Here is a 22,851-nt window from a genome sequence, read left to right on the forward strand (position 1 = left end):
TAATGTTCTAATGGATATAGGACGAATGTTTAAACTGATTTGACTTTCATGGTTTATAATCGTTAATTTAATTGAGAGGGTTGCAGAGTTGAAGTGGTCGAATTTGTCGTCCCTCTCCAGTACTGTTCAATAAGTGAGCAAGAGCAGGTGCAAATTTAATAATTGAATATATATCAGCATAGAGTGCTATAACATTTTTTATTAATAATTCTTTATAAGTAAGCCATTATTTAATTTTATTGATATTGAAAATTGTTTTCTGCCAGCAATATTGGATATTGTTTTAAGAAAGAGCTAGTTGATAAAAAATATAATACATCATTACTTATGATGCATTCCTAGCTACAAAATTAATCTTACCTCTTTGTATAAACTTTTGTTTTATTTAATCTAAAATATGTGAAACCTCTTTAAGCCTTATGTCAATTGCACATGACCTCTCCAATTAACATTTCAAAGTTTTAAATTTATCCTCTTGAATTTTAACATTACTCTTTAAAACGAACCCCTCCATTACTTTTTCTATTATTTTCATAAGATAAATTTTCATGTCAAATTATTTAAGGGTTAAATGTTATTTTTGCCCATTAAGCATTCGCAGAAAAGTATTTAGTATATTGAACTTAATTGTTTTAATTTACAAAGTACAGGTACACATTCACCTACAAATATAATATTTTTTTTCAATTTCTTGCCAATATAGTTGCTAACGATAATAGTGATTCAATAATCAATTAGTAGCCGGTCAAAGTGATTCAAGGTCAACTATAATTCAAAGTTAAATCTAGATCAAAACCATCCTTCATTCCTACTTAAATTGAGATCACGTCCTCCCACATCATCAAATGATCCTCTCACCTTCAGCAAAATCAATGGGACTGTATCCAAACTCCCTATGTCGAAATCTGTCTTTTCTCCTAAAGCCATTGCATAATGTATATTTTCCCACTGGGTATGGAAGAGCATGGGGACTAATAATTTTGTGTTGATAGATTATATGATTCTTTTGGCCAATATATATATATATATATTAACCAAGATTAAAATAATTGAAAAAAGATAAATAATTCATAACGATCAATTATATATCCTCCTGGACAGAAATTTATCTGCGAAAACTGCATTCAAGGTCAAGGATCAATTAAATAATATAACATTTAAGATTATGCAAAGTTAAAAATAGAGTCTAATTTTAAATTTTGATATGATGGAATATTATATGCAGTTAATCTAAAATTTACGGGTCTTATATTTTAGCCTTTTGATTATAAAATAGGGTGATTCTCTTGACTTTAACTTTTTACCCGCATCATATTGGCGTACAAGTAGCAATTTATTTTTAGGTAAAATATTTCTTAATTGTAGTCAAGAAATGTTAGATAAAGAAGACTTTATAAGTAAACTATTTTAGACAGCTGCGTTTAGATGTGTAAATGGGCTATGCATTATTTTAGCCAAGAAATGTTTGTTAAGACTGACTTGATAGGTTTGCAATATTAGTCATTAACTTATTGTCAAACTTACTACGTACGTACGTGAAGGATGTCTTGATAGTGAATGGGCCCCAATATTTTAGTAAAGAAATTTTTGTTAGAAGCTAGAATTTGACATTGAAAGCCAGGCCTTTACAAGGATTCCTCCCAAAGAAAAAGGCTCGATAAGATATATGTGTGTCTTCTATTATTTTTTGTCGGTCAACATGTGTTATTTTTTTAACCTAATTAATTTATGTACATTTACCACATACCAGCTGGTACTTTACCCACCCATTGACTTTATAATATTAGAGCTATCTAAACAAGTTGAGTTAAATAAGCCAATCAAATATGGATCAATGGGAGTTAAATTTGCTAATTTATTTAACTCACTTTAATTCAGTGAGTTGAGAATTGAAACACAGCTCATTAGGAAAGTTAAACGAACCTCCAAAATAATTAAAACACAGAATATTTATATATATCTCCTTCGACATTTAACTTTCTAATTTCAACTACCAAATAAAAATGAAAATGAAAATATTAGGTCGATTGCCTTATGCTTCAACACCATTAAAATTGTTTTCTCGTTGCGATGTTACCATTTAAGCCAATTATGCGTTTTGAAATATTAATTCACAGCAAAAAGATGCAAGGTCAGGAAATATGCAGTGGAGCTTATTACTTGAAGCAAATCAAGAACGTTAATTGTGCAAAAATTAAATGACCAAGCAAAACAAAAGGCACACAACACGTAAAATTTTGGTCAAGAGAGGGATGACGGATGGAAAATATTAGGTTTTATTTTTTTCAATATTTTGATTACAATTACTTAACATTTTTATTGTTTAACATCACCAAAAAATGGGGCAGTTTCATGCTTTCTCTTCTCTTAACATTGTTATTGCTTAACAAGGTTATTGCCAATGATCGAGAAATTCTTAGGTGCATCCAACGCACCACATCGTGCTGTGAGGAGATGCTGTTTTTTTTTTTTCCCTGGTAAAAAATATTATAAATTAAGGGGGATTGCCACATGGAATTAAAATAATGTGATTTGGTGTACTTTTATTAAAGAAAATGTAAAATAACATCGTGCACTGGGTGCACCAAATAATTTCTCCTGATAATCAACTAGTAGCTGTCCAAAGTGATTGGTCAAAGTAATATTTTAGTCTCTTATATGGGTAATAAGAAATAACATTTTTTCTTGGTATTTATTTGTAATTTAGAAGACTTGATTGGTAATAATTTTTTATAGGGTACTTATTTACGATATTTAAGATCCTTTCCTATATGTTTTCGTTAACTGATTTATTTCAAAAATGTTGGAAAGAAAAAATATTTTAGTATTTACAAAAAAAATAATGACTAAATTCCATTTTTAATACATCAGAAGTACTCAAACCATTTATCTATATCCATATCCCCCGCCATCCCACCCCTTTCTTACGATATGAGGTAACCTTACATATGTCTATTAATTATTAAATACTAATAAATAAATTCTCCAACAATTTATAATAAACATAATTAAGAAAAATCAAAGACAAGGAAAAATTAAGGGATTGAATTGGAACAAAATGAAACTAAATGATAAAAATGAATTTTAAAAGTAGAATAAAAAAAGTATCAAATCAAGAGAAAATAAATTAAAACTTATGTAGCAACATGAGGTTGGATATGTAAATACACTCAAGCATTTAAAAAAAAAAGCCTCACGGAAAAATGTTAAGTGACGATCTTACAAATTAAATAAAAATAAAAAGTAAATTAAAACTAAATAAAGTCGTGTAATAGATATAAAACTTAAGATATTGATGATAGATCAAAGCCGTACTGAGCCTTTATTTTTATATTGCATGGTTTATCACTAGTATTGGCAGTAACTAAAAATTCGTCATCACTATAGGCTAAGTTTCAACTATTAACTCTACATCAATCAGCATTTAACTTCTATCAGGCGGCAAAATATGGACCCCGCCAACTCTGTAATGCCTCCTCTTGCCGGATAAACAAGACAAAAAAAAAAAAAAGGAAAAAACAAGAAGAAGAAAGTAAAAGGCTGTATATGTAATTAGTTTGATCTTCAGAATTTGAAGTCAGACTTAGGGGCACCTATTCCTCCAATACACCATCATTGACCTCAAGCTGCATCTCTCCATTAACTTCGAACGAGCCTAGAAAAGGTTTCTTCGTTCCAAATAGGTAATAATAATGATACTGTCTTAGTAATTCCTGATTTCTCAATTTGTTATCTTCTATATATACTTCTCATTTAGTTCGCTTTACCCAGGCGCACCTACAGAAGTACTGATGTAAGAAAAATGAGTACCAATAGCAGCAGTTATAGGGCAGAGCGACTAGACAATCCTGAGGAAAGCCTGTTCATTGCCCTCATGAAAGAAGAGTGGGACAAGGTCGTGGAAATTTTTGAGCAACATACAGTGATGTTTCAGGATAAAAAGATGGGCAATATGATGAAAGCGACAAATGAGAGACCCAATTTGCGCTATGATGAGTCATGGTCCGACACTGCGTTGCACTGGGCTATCACTAATGGGGCGCCAGAAGATAAAGTTGAGAGACTGGTTAGTAAAATAGAGAAGACTGGTAAGGCTTTGGAGACTCTGAAAGTTAAGAATAGTCGAGGAGATACCCCTTTGCACTGTGCAGCCTCACGTGGCTCTCGAGCAATTTGCAGTCGAATTACACGTGTCGACAAGTCATTGGTTCGTGAGCGTAACAACGAGGGAGAGACACCCCTCTTCTCGGCTGCTCTTAAAGGTCGCCAACTAATTCACGAATATCTGCATTCAATTTGCCATGAGGTGGATCCGTCGTTACCCTCTGAATTGTGGACAAGAAGCAACGGAGATACTATACTTCACTGCACGATTCGGAGAAAAGAATTTGGTCCGTACATTTAATTTTGTGTTTTACGATTTTTCATATATATATATATATATATAGCAAGAGTATATTAGTCGTAAGTTAATGATGATGCAACTCATCATCCATCGGATGATATATGATGTGAAAAAAAGTAGCATCGGTTTAATTTGAGGGAAAAATTAATCTACAAGTTCTTCTAATTTTTTACATGATTGAGTTAGGTCTTATAATTTATTTTATTTTAATCAAGGACTTACAATTGGATTGATATATGTTAGTCCCAGAATGTTAAAAGTATTAATAAATGATTGATTTTTTTTTTCAAAATAAAAAACTTCTAAAATTTATAGAAAATTTGGTTTGATACTTTTAACTCTAAATTTTTTTTCTACAATATTTATATTTTATTATTTTCTTATGAAAAATCTATTTGCGTAAAAGTTATTTAGAAAACATAACGTAATTATATAAATTTTGAGTTAAAACAATTATGTAATTAATTCTAAAATTGTCTAATCTTTTAGTAAACATATAAAAGTCCTTAATTTCATTTTTTAAAAGAATCATCAAAGGATTTTAACAACTAAGGACCAACATATTTAATCAATTGAGCTATAAAGACTTGATTAAAATAAAATAAATGATAAGAACCTATTTCAAAATTGAGTAAAATTGTAAGAACATGTAGATTAATTTTCCCTAATTTGAATAAATAAGACCTATTTTTTCATTTAAAAACTTTTGTGTATTTGAATGATCAAAATATTGATTTCCTTTACAAATGTTGACACCGATAGCATGGAAAAGAACAGAACTAACAAATTATGCACGTGGAATTGAATGTTTGCTAGATTTGTCATACCGAATAGTTGAGCTTTACAAAGACCAACAGATCGGTCGCTTTTTCAATACAGACGGACATTTACCTCTGAACGAGCTTGTCATGATTCCTTCTGCTTTTCAGAAAGGTATTCTTCTCATCAGATGGTGGCAAAAGCTGCTCCACTTCATCAGTAAGTATAATCCTTTGACCAGCTTTTTTTTTTTTTTGAAGTTTAGAATTTAATAATATATATGTACCAAGTAGGCACATTTAATTTTATATACATTACATGACATTAAAAAAAAAAGCCATAGCAATGTGAATGGTTTATGGATATAACATTGGCCTGGCTGTTATGGATTTTATATTGTGCATATTGATATTAGTACGTTTAGGCATGACGTTGACGTATCTTTTAATTTATTTATTTTCTTTATATCTTAAACAAGTCACTGCATTTGTTTCATCTGATCTTTACGGTACTGATCCTAATTACCTAATATAAAATTTTATTTTTAAATATTGGAGGGTTTTTGAATTGTTTTTCATCAATTCATTTTAATGCCTCATTTGGTATGCTAGAATTGAGACTAGAGAAGTGGAAATGCAAGTAGAATCTTAAAAATGAGTTGTCTAGTATGTTCGAACTCATCAAATTTGATGAAATTAAGTTTCTCGCCCTACATGATGGAACTGTCATGAGTTCCATGGAAGTGGAATTTTCTTACTATTATACGCTCACATAATTTATCAATGGCCAATTTTGCCACTCTAATTATTAGCATTCATAATGCTCAACTAAACCTAAATCTCCAAATTAAATTCTAAAAATAAAAACTTGAATGTTACATATACATGCATGCATGTCTCTTAGCTATCGATGGATTGATCCATACTAAGTCCATTGCAAAGACCTAAATCCATCACAAATTTGTCACAAATCAGGATCTTTTTGGTTTTTGTGAGTTTGTCAAAATTGTGGTTTGGGTAGAATTAATTGGCAAGCATGGTTTTAGGTAAAATAAAGGTTATTAAAACTGAGGTTAGGTCAAAACTGATGACGATAGTCAAAAGCATCTACACTTTGCTTCTTAATTGATGATAATTTTAGGCTTAAAAGAGGTTTGGAAAAAATATGCTAATTGGTTTCATAATTTCTAACTGTAGTTTTAGAAATTGGAATCTTTGGTGATCTCTCTTAATAAAACGTGTTTTGAGGTATAAAATCATGGTTTTCAAACTCGAAGATGTGAAACCAAACAGTCACTCCATCCCAAATGTCATTGCAAATCTGTCCCAAAATTATTATTAATTTTTTTTGGCAGTAGTGTTACACTCTTATTCTTTTTGCACTTTCTTTCTTGTTTTCCTTTGCCAGTTTTAACCTGTTCTTTATGCCTTTATTGTTTTTTGTGCCTATAATTTGATAAGGTTACCGTGGGAAACTTCGAGAGAATCATATTTTTGTTGCTCGTCTCATGGACGAACTTGTAAAACAAGATCCTTGGTATCTGGAAAACAAAAATGCAAAGGACATCACTGATATTGTGAACATGAGGCTTTATCCGTTCATGGATAGTATCATTCAAGGAGGTAATCCCACTGTAAAAAAGAAAAGGACTTCTATAATTTTGTAGAAAAGAGTAATATAACCTCTGATAGGTTATAATTTTTACATGGCAGGCAGAGTCAAAAAATCAACGGCACTGTTAATAGCCGCTCAAAATGGTCTGACTGAGCAGGTGAAGAAAATCCTACATGATATTCCTGTGTCTATCCATGACCAATTACTTTAGGAAAGGAAGAATATAGTACATGTGGCCATTGAGGAAAGGCAAAGTAATGTGTTAGAGGAAGTAAAGAAACACCAACGTTGGAAAAAATTGATAGAAAAGGTGGATGCTCATGGTAATAATGCATTGCATTTGGCAGCAAAGCAGTCAAAATATATAGCAAGTGGAATACGTGGATCTGTTATGCAAATGCAATGGGAAGTTATGTGGTTTGAGGTATTTAACATCTCGTTCTTATTCATCATGCGCTACAAGTCTAGGTCTTCCAAGCCTAAATCAACTCATGCATGTTATAAAGGAGGAAAATTTAATGTGTATTAAACTATATAATATAATTACTGAATGCAATCAATTCTTAGGCATGAAGAGGAGGATTTACCTTTGAAAATACAAAAGGATTTTGCGAGATATTTTCCCAAATACCAACGTGGATAATGTCGACATTTGTATTCTTTCACTGCTGCTCGTTCACTTTGTTAATTATTCTCGTTCAAATTTTTCAAGATTCAAATTAGAAACTTTTTAAAATATTTACAATGTATAAAACATGTAGGACAAATAAAAAATTTTAAGACCTTACATGTAACACACACCCCCCATCAAATCAATTAATATTCCTTAATTTTTTTTTCTGATTTCTATATGTTACATAAATACTTTCGTCAGCATTACTTGGAACATTAAGTATAATTGTGCATTGCTTATGAAATTTATTGTCTTATGTCGAAGCAGTATGTGAAAAACAGCATGCCATCTTATGACTTCATGTCCCAACGCAATGAAATGAATGAGACTCCGTGGGACATCTTCACCAAGGAGCACACGGAACTTATGAAGGAATGTAATGAATCAGTAAAGGACACGTGTGGATCTTACATTGTTGCAGCTACTCTGGTTACTGGTTCTGCCTTTTCTGCATGTTTCCAGCAGGACATTGATAGATTTGGTCAAAAATTTTCTATCTCCTTGCTACTTTCATTTCTCTTCTCTATCGCTTCATTGACTACTTTTCTAGCCATTTATATCTCTAGAAAGGAACCCCCCAAAGGTTTTCGTCGAAGTTTGCCGTTGAAACTTTGTATGGACATCATTTCATTCCTCGCATCACTTGTCTCAATGTTGATTGCTTTCTATGCTGCACTATCCTATGACTTTCGACCTCAAGAGGAGTATAAGCCTATCATATCCTATGGGGTCATTTTATTACCAGTAGCATTGCTATACACATTTGCCCAGCTTCCATTATATTGGCATCTTTTCAAAGTCTCAATTATTACAAAGGTGCCGAACCCAAGAATTGTGGAAGAAGAAAGCATATCACGTTTTTTCCCCGACTTGAGAACAGAACAAGAAGATCATAACCTGCCCAATGTAAGAGATGATGAAAGACCAGATAGAAGTTCATAAGTCTTCTCGGAGAACCACAATAAGAGCGCTCTATTTACCGTTATTGTAAGAACTATGTTTTCTATATTTTAGTATTGTTCATTGTTAACAAAATAAAACGGATTTCATGAAGAAGGATAAATATAAGCTTTCAAGTTTGAACTTCTCAAGTGCAGTTTAGTTTTTCTTCCCACATGTGTAGAAGAAGTATTATGAGTGTGTACTCTTTTTACTTGTTAACTAGCCTTGCAAGTGCATGAGATCAAAATAATAAAAATATCTAGAGTATTATAGGTGTCAACCCCAGAGGAAGGAAATGGTCTTCGTTTTTCAAAAGGAATTAAATTGATTTTAAATCAACTAATTAAACTAAACTAATTAAAAGTAGTTAAATGAGAACAAAAAGCAGCCAAAATGATTAAAGATTTCCAATCAATGAACCTAGGAATGAAGATTCAACTACGGGGATGCCCTACTCTATTTAGTTTCTTCTTATTGTTCAACTATAGCAACAATTGTCAGGAAAGTACCCTAATTGACTAAATTCATTACACGAATTTCACATTCAAAAGGCTTTCAAGTCATTGAAAGAAAATTCTACACTTTTAATACGTTTGACTATCGAGATAATGGAAGAGACTGAGAGCTTACATGATGAGAAGGGACAACTCACACCATATATCTTGCAGTCATTACAAATTGATCTTGAGCCTCTACCCAAGATGCTTAAAAAGAAGAGTATAATGAGTAGATTTACACTACTCCTGAAAGATGAAAATTTTAATTTCAAGACCTTGTGGAGATTTAAATTAGGCTGTATTTTCTTCACCCTTGCTCTTTACTTTACTTTACCTATTGTTTTGATTTATTGATTGAGTAAAGTGCAAATGTGGGGGAGATGTCTCCATTAGTGACTAAGGGTGTCACTACCCTAGCAAAATATTACTAAGCCACACTAATGTAGTGCTAGTGTGAACTTAGGTCGACTTCTATGAGGAGGTTTTGTTGAAAATTTAGGTTTGAAGTGTGTTACAAGTTAGAAAGTATGTGAGATAGATTTAAGCTTAAAACTAATTAAGCTATTAAACCTAATTTTAAAGTGAATTAAGTGGATGTGTGAAAACCTATTAAATAGGAACTCCTATATGGATTTGGTTACCTATTCTTGTCTGATTAAGGCCTAGTTAGTATGGTCTCCTCTCTTGTCTCTTTTGTTTTAATAAATTAGTTATATTAACCAAGACTTAGCTAATCTCTTGACTAATCCTAATCAATAATTATGGTCTTAGAATGTGCCAAAACAAAGCGAGCATTAAGCCTAACCAAAGTGCTACTCACTTGAATCAATTATGTCAAGTACATTTAATGGAACTGACATGCTCAAGATTATGATACATGGAGATATACACATGCATTCAAGTTGGAAAAATTATGAAAAGTAAGAAAACATGTTAATCTCATTAAGTAAGCCAAGATTATGAACAAGCTATGAAGAGGCCAAAAATTCATGCGCTAAACATAACCAAATTCAAGTTGCAACAAGCTCCTTTCAATCAAATGAATCATCACTTAAAATTACAAGTTTAAAGAGTCATACAAATTTGTAATTCTAGAAAGAGAAAATAGAAAGATAAATTCAAACTAGTTACAAAATAATACAAACTCAAGGTTTCCTCCTCCTCATAATAGCTCCTTCAAGAATCAAGCCTTGCATCTTCAAGCAATCTCCAAGTTGAACCTTTAAAATTCTGGCTCTTTTTACTATGAATTTTACCCAAAGCTAATAAGGTTTGATCTTTATGAAAGCTATTAGGTTTTGTAGAGGAGGAAGAAAGGAAGAGAATGGTGGTGGTTTGGTTAAATTTGGATGGTTCGATTGAGAGATATGGAGGATAGAGTGTGGAAATGTAGAGAGAGAATTGAGAGAAAATGAAGAATATGAAGAAGAAAATCTGAAATTGTGCTTGCCTGATCTGAAAATCTGATCCTAGCCTCATTCAAATCTGTTTGGATGAAATTGGGGGTGAATGACTTGCTAAACAAGTTGCCACAACACACATTACAAGTCATTATTAGGTTAAATGAGGTTAAGGGTAGTCTAGGTTGCAAGTCAACTGGTGATAATTCCAATGCTTGCTTTTCTAATCCCATATGTGCATGGATACAATAAGCTCTTATGCTCCCTTAATTGCCTTGGAATTCACTCCAAATGAAGCTCAAATTCAGATTTGAAATTTGCCTCCAAGCTTGTCAAACACATTACAATTAACTTGAGCTTTGACAAATCAACTTGATCTCTTGTGTGCAAGCGCATGAAAACTTTATATGTGCCTTATTTTCCCCTGATAATCACGCCCAAATGGACTCATTTCAGGTCTGAATCATGTCTATAATGCTTCTTGGGAGCTCTCTTCAATTGCCTTGAGTTATGTCTTCATTTGTCATGCTAATTCACCTAAGACACAATTAAATCAACTAATCAAATAACCATAGTATGACATTTATTTAATTAGACTAAGATATGAAATATTTAATTCATCCAAAGCATTAAAAATGACTAAGGAAAAATGAATATGAAAGCCTCACAAAACTCAAGTGTAGACAAGCATACACTTTAACTAAAATCAAAAGCTAATTAGAAACCCTTAAGGAGACAACATTAAAATATTGTCTTTTCATAATAAATATCAACCTAGGTTGAATCAATAAAAACTAATTAGACTAATCATCTTAGCTCATCAAAAGACATAAATTTCAAGCTTAATCCTAATTTGGTGAAAAAGTATATTTTATGATCAAATTACCCTTAATGCATGTATTTGACCACTTAGGCAAAATTATACTAAAAATGTGATATCAATGCATATGGAGACTCTTAACATATAGAAATGGTCCTAAAACTAATGCATACATAAAATTCCCAATTTGTCCTTGAATTCTCAAAAAAGTATAAAATGATCAAAATACCCCTAACATGCACACTTTCTGATTAAGATTGAAAACACTAATTTAACACTAAGAATGAATATTTTAGGGTTTCCTACCATGAAATGTGGTCCTAAATGCCTAATAAAAGTGTGTAACAAATTTTACATATCAATTAGAAAAAGGTAGATTTTGTTATTTCATTTTGGTTTGTTTAGAAATTTTGAAAAAGAAAAAAATTTCTACACTTAATCTTTTATTATGTATGCATACATATTTATCTTACCTTATTATATCATGAATTTATGCATACACTGAAGACAATGTATGATTTAAGTGTGTTTTTTTTATTTTTCTTTATGTTTTGAAATTTTTTTTTGAAAAATGTTAAAAAAATTATTTTGTTTTGTTTGAGGTTACTTAAATAACCTACATCTTTGAATGGATATTTTGATACTTAAGATGTGGTAGTTTTAAGGATTGAATAAGTGCAAAGTGAGCATTCTTTTACCTTGAATTAAGGGATAAGAGTAGCACATTATCATTGTTGGAAGAAGCCAAATACTCTTGTGTGTGATTAGTTTTCTTAGTGATAATATCCTCTAGAACTTGTCTTACTTCTTATTTGAGGCCAAATTTCATTACTTGCTTGAAGCAAAATGATAGGTGGCATTCATAAAAATAGCCAATAGCCAAATGATGAACCATTTAGTATTAATTATCCTTTGTTAGCCACTTTGAGCCGTTGGTTTGATTTTTTTGGAAAAAAGTTATATTCACCTTATTTCATCATAAGATGCATGTTATATTTTTATGTCTTTCTCATGTACATTGCATACCCTAGACAAAGGAAGTGGATATCTTCTATTATCATTTCTCCATCTATTATTTCACATCTTCTATTGTTATATCATTATATCCATTATTTTTCATTGTCTACACAAAGAGCTAGGGGCAACCAAAAGAGAAAAACAAAGAAAGATTGAAAAATGTGAAAAGAAAGCAACAAAGTTTCTAAAAAAAGGAAAAAGAATAAAGAAGTTGCCTAACTCATTTATATTCATTTCTTATCATTTCTTTTCATCCTCATTATGTTACGATTTCCACTCGATTGAACTTGATTATGCTTTTCAAGCATGGTTAATACTCATGGTCAAGGCATACTTCCAAGCATATATAAGAACATACAAGCAACAATCAACTTGTTCATCATATTACTATGGAAAGCTAACAACTCATCACAATATATCAAGCAATACTTAGATGTAGAGATTGTTTCACCATAGAAGCTTTCACCACTTGGACTCCCTTAAGCTCCCTTCCTTCCTTCCTCTCCTCCAAGCTACTCTTTAAGACTCAAGATCACTCTCTCTTCTCTCATTTGTATGTAATGGCTAAATGTGCGTGGGATGGGTGACTGTATGGCTATTTAAAGAGGGAAAGAGAGGGTTATAGTCTTCCTAGTCTAGCCATGTAGCCCTTGTACATGACTCTTGCTTTCCAAACTACTCTTCCCCTCTTATGACAACTTCCTAAGTCCATGCATGGCCATCTCTCCTTCTACAAGTTTTATCCTTCTCTTCCTTCATGTGTGTTGTAAAATCTCACTCCACTAAACATAATTAACCAATATAACTCATGGTAATCAAAGAATTAACTCAAAGAGTGATTACCAAGGTTTAATTCAAAAGCAAGGGATCCTAAATTTTTCATAATCACGAAGAGTTTAAAACGATCAAGATCTCTTGTATTAGAGTAAAAATAAGTTATAAAAGCATGGGATACCTTAGAGGAGTGAAAAAAATCAAAAATTAATGAAAAACAACTCTTTTAATGTGTAGCAGGGCAATGCGCCGCTGCTTGTGCAGGCTGCATCATGGTGTGTTACTCTTTATGCCACGCGTTGTGGCTCAGGCACCACGTATTAAGGTGTGTTGCATGTAAAAATCAATAATTTCTACTATTATTTGACAGCAAAATTAGGAAACTCTTAACGTATCCCAATTCTCTATCTAATGTTCGAATGACATGATCTTGGTACCTATAGAAAGCTTTTTACATAAATTAGATAATGGCATGGTTTCACTTTCAAAATAAGTCACACTAAGAAGTTGGACACCCAAACACATTTTAACTAGTATTAACAACTTTTACATAAAAAGAGTGTCCAAAACCCTCAACAAGTGCCAAAAGCCTTTCTAAACTCCTAGACCATGTCCATTGGACTCAGGACTATCAGTACATCATGTCACATGCACTTAAACAATAGTAGAACAAAATTTCACTCCTCAATTGCTTTTTACCAAAAATAGAGGGGGAGGCAATTTTCCATTGCATTTCACCAAATTAATCAAAGCGTGTTCAAATCTTCATTTCTATACTTGAACTAGTTTTTGCCCTATGAACATATATATCTCAACACATAGATACTTAGGGCCTAAAATACCAATCAGACATTTGTAATAACAAAGTAGTACAAGTGTGATGGCATGCAACCTATAATTGGCAATCATATACTATTACACAAAATAAATCTAAACTAGAGGTATACAGTAGAAATGTGCTAATTCCTAGCCTCCTGAGTCTTCTCTCTCTTAGCACTAGAGTTAGAGCCTGAAAAGTGTTAAATGAAAGGGGTGAGTTTAGCTACTCAGTAACTAAGTTAAAACCTACCCTATGTAGTTATATATCAATTATAAAACAAGCACATGTACTAGATGTATTGTCACCATATCATAAATTATCATTTCTCATTTAATAACTTCTTTATCTAACATATACTAGGGGCATTGTTATGATATTCTCATATATGTGACATGACTCCTTATTCACAAGACTTGCCACAACTTAAAACATGTGACATGTCATATATTTGTATAGGCAATGATCAACCAGCCCTATAACCTCCTTATTTTCTCAGACTGAAACTATGGGCTATAACATTAAATAGCACTTTGTTTATGTGATTAAACTACCTAAGCTCACCAATCATGGGGTGTGACTCGATCACATGACTCACCCTCAAATCACGGCTTCTCCCATTTTCAAATCTCTGAGGTATTTCATACCCTAGACTATTCTCCTCATTAAACTTTATTGGAAATTATGCCCTAAGACCAATCATTGTACAATGCACATTATTATTTAATGAATTTCTATTTTATTATCATATCAATTGCATATTCACTATGATAACTATATCCTTGGACAAATTATAGTGATTGTTCTAAATGTCCCTAGTCGGTCATCTATAAAGGATCATAGATAAAACAAGACTAGTATGACTTTGGTTAATTATAAAGATACAAATCAAAGTCATAAGCATTTGAAAGAGTACAAGATGTTGGATCGACCCACTATGAGAAAGCTGCATAGTACAAGTCATAAGCTTATCTCATATATAACTATATCACTAAGCCCTTTGACCTGAGATCATCATGGATTTCTACAAGATGTCCACTGAACTTTAACATAGTCAAAAGTCACCTTTGATCAGGTGATTATAAAGACTATGATTGAGTTTAATAATATTCATACAGAGGAACATGAGTGGTCAAGATGAAATTTTTCCCTCATATTAAGCAAGAGATATTACTAGGCCCTTTGATGAGTAAGACTGAGAAGATGTATAGCCATTCTATAATGAAAAGATTTTTTCCATTGCTATAGTCAGTTTACTCACAGATCGAGAAAGTAACGGTGAGGTAAAGGAGAATGACAAATTCCATATCTCACAATTGACCGAAATATCGCATGACAAAAGGGATGTGATACGGTTGCATGATAGGTTACATTAGATCATCGATCCCATGTGAATTGGATAGTTGTAATGTGTTGCCAAAGGCCACTTGTGACTTGTGAGCTAATAATGTAATTAGCCTACTACCAACTTCATATGGGCCTATAAGGTCGCATACAAAAACAGCCTAATTCGAGCTATAATGTTCAAGTTCATTGAATCTGAAATATGTCTAAATTCAATGAATGTAATATAGAGTGAATGAATTATATATATATATATATATCTGAATATTTATTTGATATATATATTTATATGAAATAGAAAATTCAAATATATATATATATTCATGTGTGCGTGTGTTTATCTGATATATATATGTGTGTGTGTCTGTGTGTGTGTATGATATATAGAATTAAATATAATATATATATATATGTATGTGTGTGTGTGTGTGTGTGTATATTTATTTGTATATATATAATATAATATGTATATGTGATATATATTATATTGTATTAGTTTTAACCCTGATCCATATATTATATATAGATAGAGATGTGCTTTATGAAGGGAGTTAGAAAGGTTCTGATGGAAAAATACTTTGAGAGCCATAAAACACCCCATAGAGAAGAAAACTAACGTTCAAACACCTTATATTAATAATTATAAATTTTTGAAAATAATATTTCATAAAAGGAAATTTGCAAATATATAAATTGATTAGAACATTATCCACTTACCTGTAGTACCCAAGATCAAAAATTTACTTCTTACAAAAATTTCTCTTCCTCTAAATGTCCTATAAAATATATGTATATAAAGAAACTTTAATGGCTTTTATTCATATCAAACAAATTCCCTTTCAACATTCATATAATCAAAATCAACTTAAGAAATTCAAAATTTCCTAATTCACCTCCATTTCCATCCCAAGATTTCTCTACAATATTTAAGCCATTGCTACTTACTCCATTGGGTTATGACTTCCTCTTAGGCTTTATGTACAATACCTCTTGTATACATCATTTCAAAACTATTTAATAGGGCTTTCTTCTTCTTCATTTCATTTTTTTGTTATCAGTCTTTTGCCCAATAAATTCCTAAACACTTATAGTTAAATCCATCATAGTCTTCCAAAAAAAAAATCTCTACTTCCAATTTCAACTTTTCTTGAGGAGGATGATTACCATCCATATAATTTAATTATTAATATTACAATAAAATCTCTTTTATCAGGCATCTAACTAAACACTTTTCATGCAAATCATTAATTTATTTAATTAAATTTTATGTTTAGCAATATTTGCTTGGCTTATCATCTAATTCAAAAATTCCAATACTCAAAATGACTACCTATTTCACTCAATTCATTCCAATTGCTGCCATCATCTTCTCTTTCATCCTAGTAACAAGTCACTTAGTCAGTACTTTGGGAGATTTAATCACACTTCATTTAAGAATCACAATAGTTTCTCCCGCACGCACATCATATACACATGTTAAAAGGAAGGGGAACAATGGTCAATCAAAAATTAAATCACACTATAGCAACACCAAGCACTAAAACATAACAAAGAAGAAAATTCTTACCCATACTGAGAAAGTGATGTGAGCAAGGGAAAAATCACAATTTCTAAAATTTAAACACAAAACACACTAACAAGACTAGCAAGGAGAGGGGAGTTTGAAACTCCTCACCTTTAATCAGAAATGGCAGAAGCAAAAAAAGGAAGCTGGTCGCATAACCATGAAAAATAGAAGAAGATCCATCCACACCCACATAAAAAATAAGTATAGAAGAGGAAGGAGTAGCCGAGGAAGAGATTGCTGTAGGATGCTTTAGCTACAGACTAAACAGGGGAGGGAGAATTCCAATGCATCTAGGCAACTACTCAGACAGAGGACAAAGGAGAAGCTCGAGCGAGCATGACTCTAATGAAAAATGATGGGAGAGTATAGTCACTGGTGGCTGCCAACTGAATGAAGGAGGAAGGGAAACACTACAGAAAGAGAGGGAAGAGAAATTGATACAGAATTGAGGAAGAGAAATGTGACACAAACTCTTCAGCAATGTCGAACGAAACTCTAGCACTCTAACATAAGTGATGAGCTAACAATAGAAAAGGAATAAGGAGAAGACAAAGCAAAGATTCTAGATCTCAAACATCTCTCCCTCTCTCAACTAATAACCCTTACAAAAATTCTTTTAGGAAGAGAAGAAGAAAAAACTATTCTAATTGTTTTGAGGGAAAAATGGTAATTTCACATAGCTGAACCCAAAAATAAAAATCTTGCTTTCTGCCTCAGCAAGAATTGAACAAATGACCTGATGCAAGTTTAGTGCAACTCCCACTAGACCAACAATCTTTCTTAGTAAAAGTATTTCAAAAATAATACAAATACACACTACAAAAAAATAGACTTTTAGTGGCGACAAAAAGTCATTGCTAAAAGTCCAAACATTGCCGCTAAAAGTTTTTAGCAGCGACTTTTCGCTGTTAAAAGTTGTCACTATAATAATAGTTGCTAATAGTTTTTTACGGCGACAATATTTGTCACTGCTAAAAGTGTACTTTTCGCAGTGACATTTGTTGCCACCAAAAGTCTTTTTGCTGTTAAAAGTCTTTTTAGCAGCCACAAATGTCGCCGCCAAAACTTTTTTTTAAGAAATAATAATTTATTTTATGCCACATCACTATGCCACATGTGCATTAAGTGATAACACGTCACTTGCCATATATGCAATAGATGATGTCACATTACTTGCCATCTTGTGCCACGTCACAAGCCACGTGTTCAACAGATAATGCCACATCACCTAGTCATCTCATGCCATGTCACATGACATGTATGCACTTCCTCAAGCCACCTTATGTGCCACACCACCATCTCATGCCACGTCACCTGCCAAGTGTGTGCCCCTTCAAGCTACCACATGTACCATACCACCATCTTATGCCACATCACTTGTCACGTGTATGCCTTCTCAAACCACCTCAGGTGCCATGTCACCACCACATGCCACGTCACATATTTGTTGTAAAATATGGCAAGCCAAGGTTTGAACCCTTGACCTCTCCCTCCTCCAAGCCTTAAGCCGGCCTTCTTTGCCAGTTGAACTAAAATGCACCTGCAATTATTATATGCGAAATTAAATATATATTATGTAACTGCAGACACATATATCAAATAATATATTATTAAAAAGATATACATATATGAAAAAATGATTTATAAGAATATTTAAATTATAATTTGAATAAAATATTATTTTTTACTAGAAATTTTATTTTTTTAAGGAAAATAAACTTAAAATAAACAATTTTATATATCAAATAATATTCTTATATACATTGTAATAAATTTTTAAATAAAAATTATTAAGTATATAATTTATTTATAAATATGTATTATATTATTTTATATTAAATATCTTTTACTTTTTTTCTTCTCCATATTTTTCTCAAAAATTGATAAACTAAATGATTAAATTTTTATCTTCTCTCAAAATAGCTAAATGTTTCCCCCTCTTTTAATAAAAATATATTTTATAGATAATTTTTCAATATCTTAAAAAATTATTTTAATAAAAAATTAATTTTAACCACATAAATTTTATTAATAGTCATTTTGAATAATTTTGAAAATGAATGCTAATAACTTTTACAATATATGATAATTACAAGAATCTCATATGTGATCAATCTAGTTAACATTTAATAATCTTCAATCTCATAGCAAGGTGGATTTGAGCTGTTATCATATTATTCTTAGTAATAATTAGTTATAAAATGTTATTATAGCACTGAAAACCTAAATATACTAAGAGGAATTATATGAAATCCTTGTTCAAAAGTCATTAGAGCTCAGTACAAGAAGTTAATACCATATCAAATTAAGCATAAAGTGCACAATATGCTAAGTAGTCTATAATATCATTTTCATATCATGATGTTGGTACAACTTTAACTTCCCAATGCCATTTATGTATTTGATTGTAAGTAATAATTTATGTATAACTTAACCTAATTATAATTAAAGTAATAACCCATTAAGATTTTAATTTATCATATTAAAATACTAGCATAATAACATAATTCTTAAAAAAAAGAGCTATATATGTCTAAAAAATGATTATGAATAATATAAAATTAGAAAAAATTTAATAATTAAACTTAGCACATTTTGACTATTATTTTTTTTGTTTCATGTTCCTATATATAATTTATTTCTAATTCTATACATAAAATAAGAAATTTAATTTCATAAATATATTTTGAATAATTTTATTTAATTTAAAATTTTTAAAACAATTCATAGTTTTTTTAAAAAACTAAATTATAATTTTACAAATATTGCCGTCAAAAGTAGATTATATAAATTATTTTTTATAATAATACTTTTGAGAGTGACAAATGTCACTGCCAAAGGTAAATTGTATTAATTATTTTTTATAAAAATACTTTTGGTGGTGACAAATGTCGCCGCCAAAAGTAAATTATATTAATTATTTTTAATTTTTAAATTATTTTTATAAAAATACTTTTAACAACGACTTTGATTTGTCACCGTTAAAATATAGTTTTGGTGGCGACTTTTAGTGGCGACAATTTGTCACCGCTAAAAGTCCACTTTTGGTGGTGACTTTTAGTTGCCGCTAAAAGTCGTCACCAAAAGTCATATTTTTTGTAGTAACAGTTAAAACATATTATTATATATTTTCAATTTTACTTAAAATTCTTGGGTTATTACATTCTCCCATTTTAGAAATTCAATCCTGCAAATGTAAATATGAACTTATCTCAATCTTAGAATAAATGCAAATACTTAGCTCATTGGTCACTTTTAATTTCCCTAATAGCTGCCTCTTGAAAATTGTTACGCTACCACCTTCATCAAAGAAATTTCTTTCAATTCTAGCTTCTTTACTTTCTTATATAGAATGATAAAAAAACCTTTTCATATGTTAAATCTTCTTCTATCTAAATCCCTTGAGTCTTAGTCACATGAGAAGAGTCATACAAATATTTTCTAAAATTGTAAATTCTAGTTTGATCTCTATTATTGCATACCCTTTCTACTAAATTCAAGAAGTAATCCTAACTTACATTAAGATCCAAAATATAATATCTTAGCATAACTTCTATAATTTAAATTTTTCTTTCATATTGATCTATAGTTTTTGAAAGTACCCAAAGCTTCTTGAAAAGCATAAAATAACTTATAGTTTTTAATTCATAATTAAGATGGTGGAACTCCACACAACTCTACAAACTCTTCTAATCAGTGATGCAATTATGCCAATCTCTAGTATTCTACCTTAACTTATACACAAGCTGAGTAGTATGAGATAAACTCATTATTATGCCCTTCCTAACACCATTCCTTCAACATAATATTTGATATACAATGAGATCAAATTTTTCCCTTTTGGCACATCCTCCATTTAAGACATATACACCACTATTATATGTAAATACTCCTTCCAATCTCTACTAAACTTAATATATATCCCTCTATTTAAAACTTTGTTTCTATCTAACTCTTCTCAAGTATATATGTAACTAAACTTGCATATAAATATACATCACCCTGAATCACACTAAAATTTTAAAATCCTTCTATCATCTATTTTATCAAGCACCTTAACTTATAGGGACATGTAGTTTATATTTAATTTATGGTGATTACTTGATATACTATGGTGTAAATTGATTTTAAAGGCCTTAACTTATCTTTGGTTGTGTGAGACAGTTGAGCTTGGTTTTTATAAAGTCCTGACTCAATTTGAGCTTTACCATTCCCATCACACAATCAACCAATGCAAACACAATAATATTAGGGTAATAGCCCTTTATTTATTTTCAAATCGTAGGATCCCCACTTCTTAAAACATATATTCAAATACGAGGGCTAGCAGAAGTGTAATTACATTAAAAAAACTCAATAAGACACATCATTCTCAACCCTGAAAATGGGCCATATGTGGTGGCATGTAATACATGTGCTGCGACATGTGGCACAAAGCCACAAGCTCTATTTCTAATTGTGTCATATGCCGCAATATGAGACGCCATGCTCCATGGTGCACCAGTCTAAATTTTTTGCTATCATTTGATAGTAAAAATGACAGCAAAAAATGAAAAAATTTTAGCATATATCATTTTTTAGATTCGATTAAAGTGATTCAAACACCCACACAAAGCTTTCAACATATACTAGCTAATGGAACAAGTTTAGACTTAATCCAATGGTTCGATTTGAAATTGGACACTTGGGGTGTAAAAAGTCACTTTTCTTTTAAAAACTTGACCCTAAGCACTCAATTCTCATTCCTTGTTTTATTAGACTATTTTAGGCCTAGAATCAAGTCCAAAAGGACCACATACACCTAATTCACACTACATATCTCATATATCACATCAATAAGCCATTTTGGTTTCTTAAAGCCACATTATACAATTGTCGACTTATATAAGGAATCTATATATACAACACATTTTCACATATACAACTACACTTGTTCCACATTCAACCTTTTGACTCTTACATATGGGGTTCCATATCACCATATGATTGGGAATCACATACTCAACTCTTTTAAATGGGGCCCTACCTTATTATTTGTGTCAAGTTCCCATATATTTACACAATTCACAATCAACACATATATATACAAGTGAAAAAAGTTACACAATAATGTATACTTGCTTATTTTGCATTTAGCCCTACCCATATACCCTCCACTGAGGCACCCTCAGCATAATGCAACATCATATACATATATACAAGCAACTTTTCACAACACAATTTACTTTCTCAAATTCATGTACACTTATGCATCTTAGTTGGCAACTTTATCAACACATTATACATTCATTTACACTAATGGTAGTCATACCACTATCAAGTAAAATTACTCTTTCCTCACTTCCTTTCCTAGCCTTCTCATGCTCTCTTCACTTGTATTCAAAGGTAACAAAGTGAGACATATGTCCTAATAACTCGTAGGTAACCCTAATTATCGGTTAGTAAGCAAAATCATAAACAAGCGATAAAGTAGCATGTGTATCAATAAGAGCAATATCATATGCATATGCAGGAATTCATTCTTATCAATCTCGTTAATCTCATGCAACGCATTCCTAGTTTCACCTAGTAGAGTAATCTCTACGCTCGGACCACGTAACATCCTAAATTTCAATCCTAGAAACTAGTTGGAAATCAAGGGTAAGTCAGTAATTAGGGGATTGATTGTGATTTAGATGTGAAATTGATGTTTTGTGTTGTTTAGGCATTGCATTTTTAGGATTGAAGGGTAGAAAGAAAATCTGAGGTAAAATGCACGGGCACAAGTGAGAATTTTCTCACTGTGCCATGTGTTGTGTTGCACTATCCAGAAATCACTTAAAATTGACGTGAACAGCTCATGAAATCAAAAAATAGAGAGCTAAAGACATGTCTAGAGGGGAAGAGGAAGCCATCTTTATGAGGGCAAGTGATAATTAGAGCTTGGGAGTCTGCTTTAATTAATAACTTGCTAAGTAAGTATCACACAATTCCAAGCTCTAATTCTATCCATTTTTCATGGAATTTCATTAATTGAGAAATCAAACCATGAGATTTTGAGGTGTTGTGATCTAAAAAAAAAAGGTTAAAATGGGATATTGAATGCAGAACTAAGGTTTTGTGACTAGTACGGAGTTAAATAATTGAGCTTTGAGTATTTAGGCTCAAAATGGCCTAAAAGTTAGGTCAATAGGATGAAATTGGCAGAATGAATGTGTTAAGAAGATGTTATGGCTATTTGAG

General features: G+C 31.4%; 2 protein-coding genes across 2 annotated transcripts; both read left to right on the forward strand.

The window, feature by feature from the left end:
• Positions 1-3,649: 3,649 nt before the first annotated feature.
• Positions 3,650-8,368, forward strand: LOC129285127 (uncharacterized). The gene is made up of 6 exons (XM_054920688.1): positions 3,650-3,683; positions 3,772-4,391; positions 5,222-5,383; positions 6,625-6,786; positions 6,877-7,202; positions 7,719-8,368. The coding sequence occupies exons 2-5, from the start codon at positions 3,803-3,805 to the stop codon at positions 6,987-6,989; spliced, it is 1,026 nt and encodes a 341-aa protein (XP_054776663.1). The 5' UTR covers positions 3,650-3,683; positions 3,772-3,802; the 3' UTR covers positions 6,990-7,202; positions 7,719-8,368.
• Positions 7,707-8,393, forward strand: LOC129286508 (uncharacterized). Its single transcript, XM_054922465.1, has one exon. It carries the CDS (start codon positions 7,707-7,709, stop codon positions 8,391-8,393), a length of 687 nt encoding a protein of 228 aa, XP_054778440.1.
• The last annotated feature ends 14,458 nt before the right edge of the window (positions 8,394-22,851 follow it).

Source organism: Prosopis cineraria, unplaced genomic scaffold (genome assembly GCF_029017545.1).
Source record: "Prosopis cineraria cultivar Desert tree isolate PC_DT_omini unplaced genomic scaffold, ASM2901754v1 PC11, whole genome shotgun sequence".
Taxonomy (NCBI): Eukaryota; Viridiplantae; Streptophyta; class Magnoliopsida; order Fabales; family Fabaceae; genus Prosopis; species Prosopis cineraria.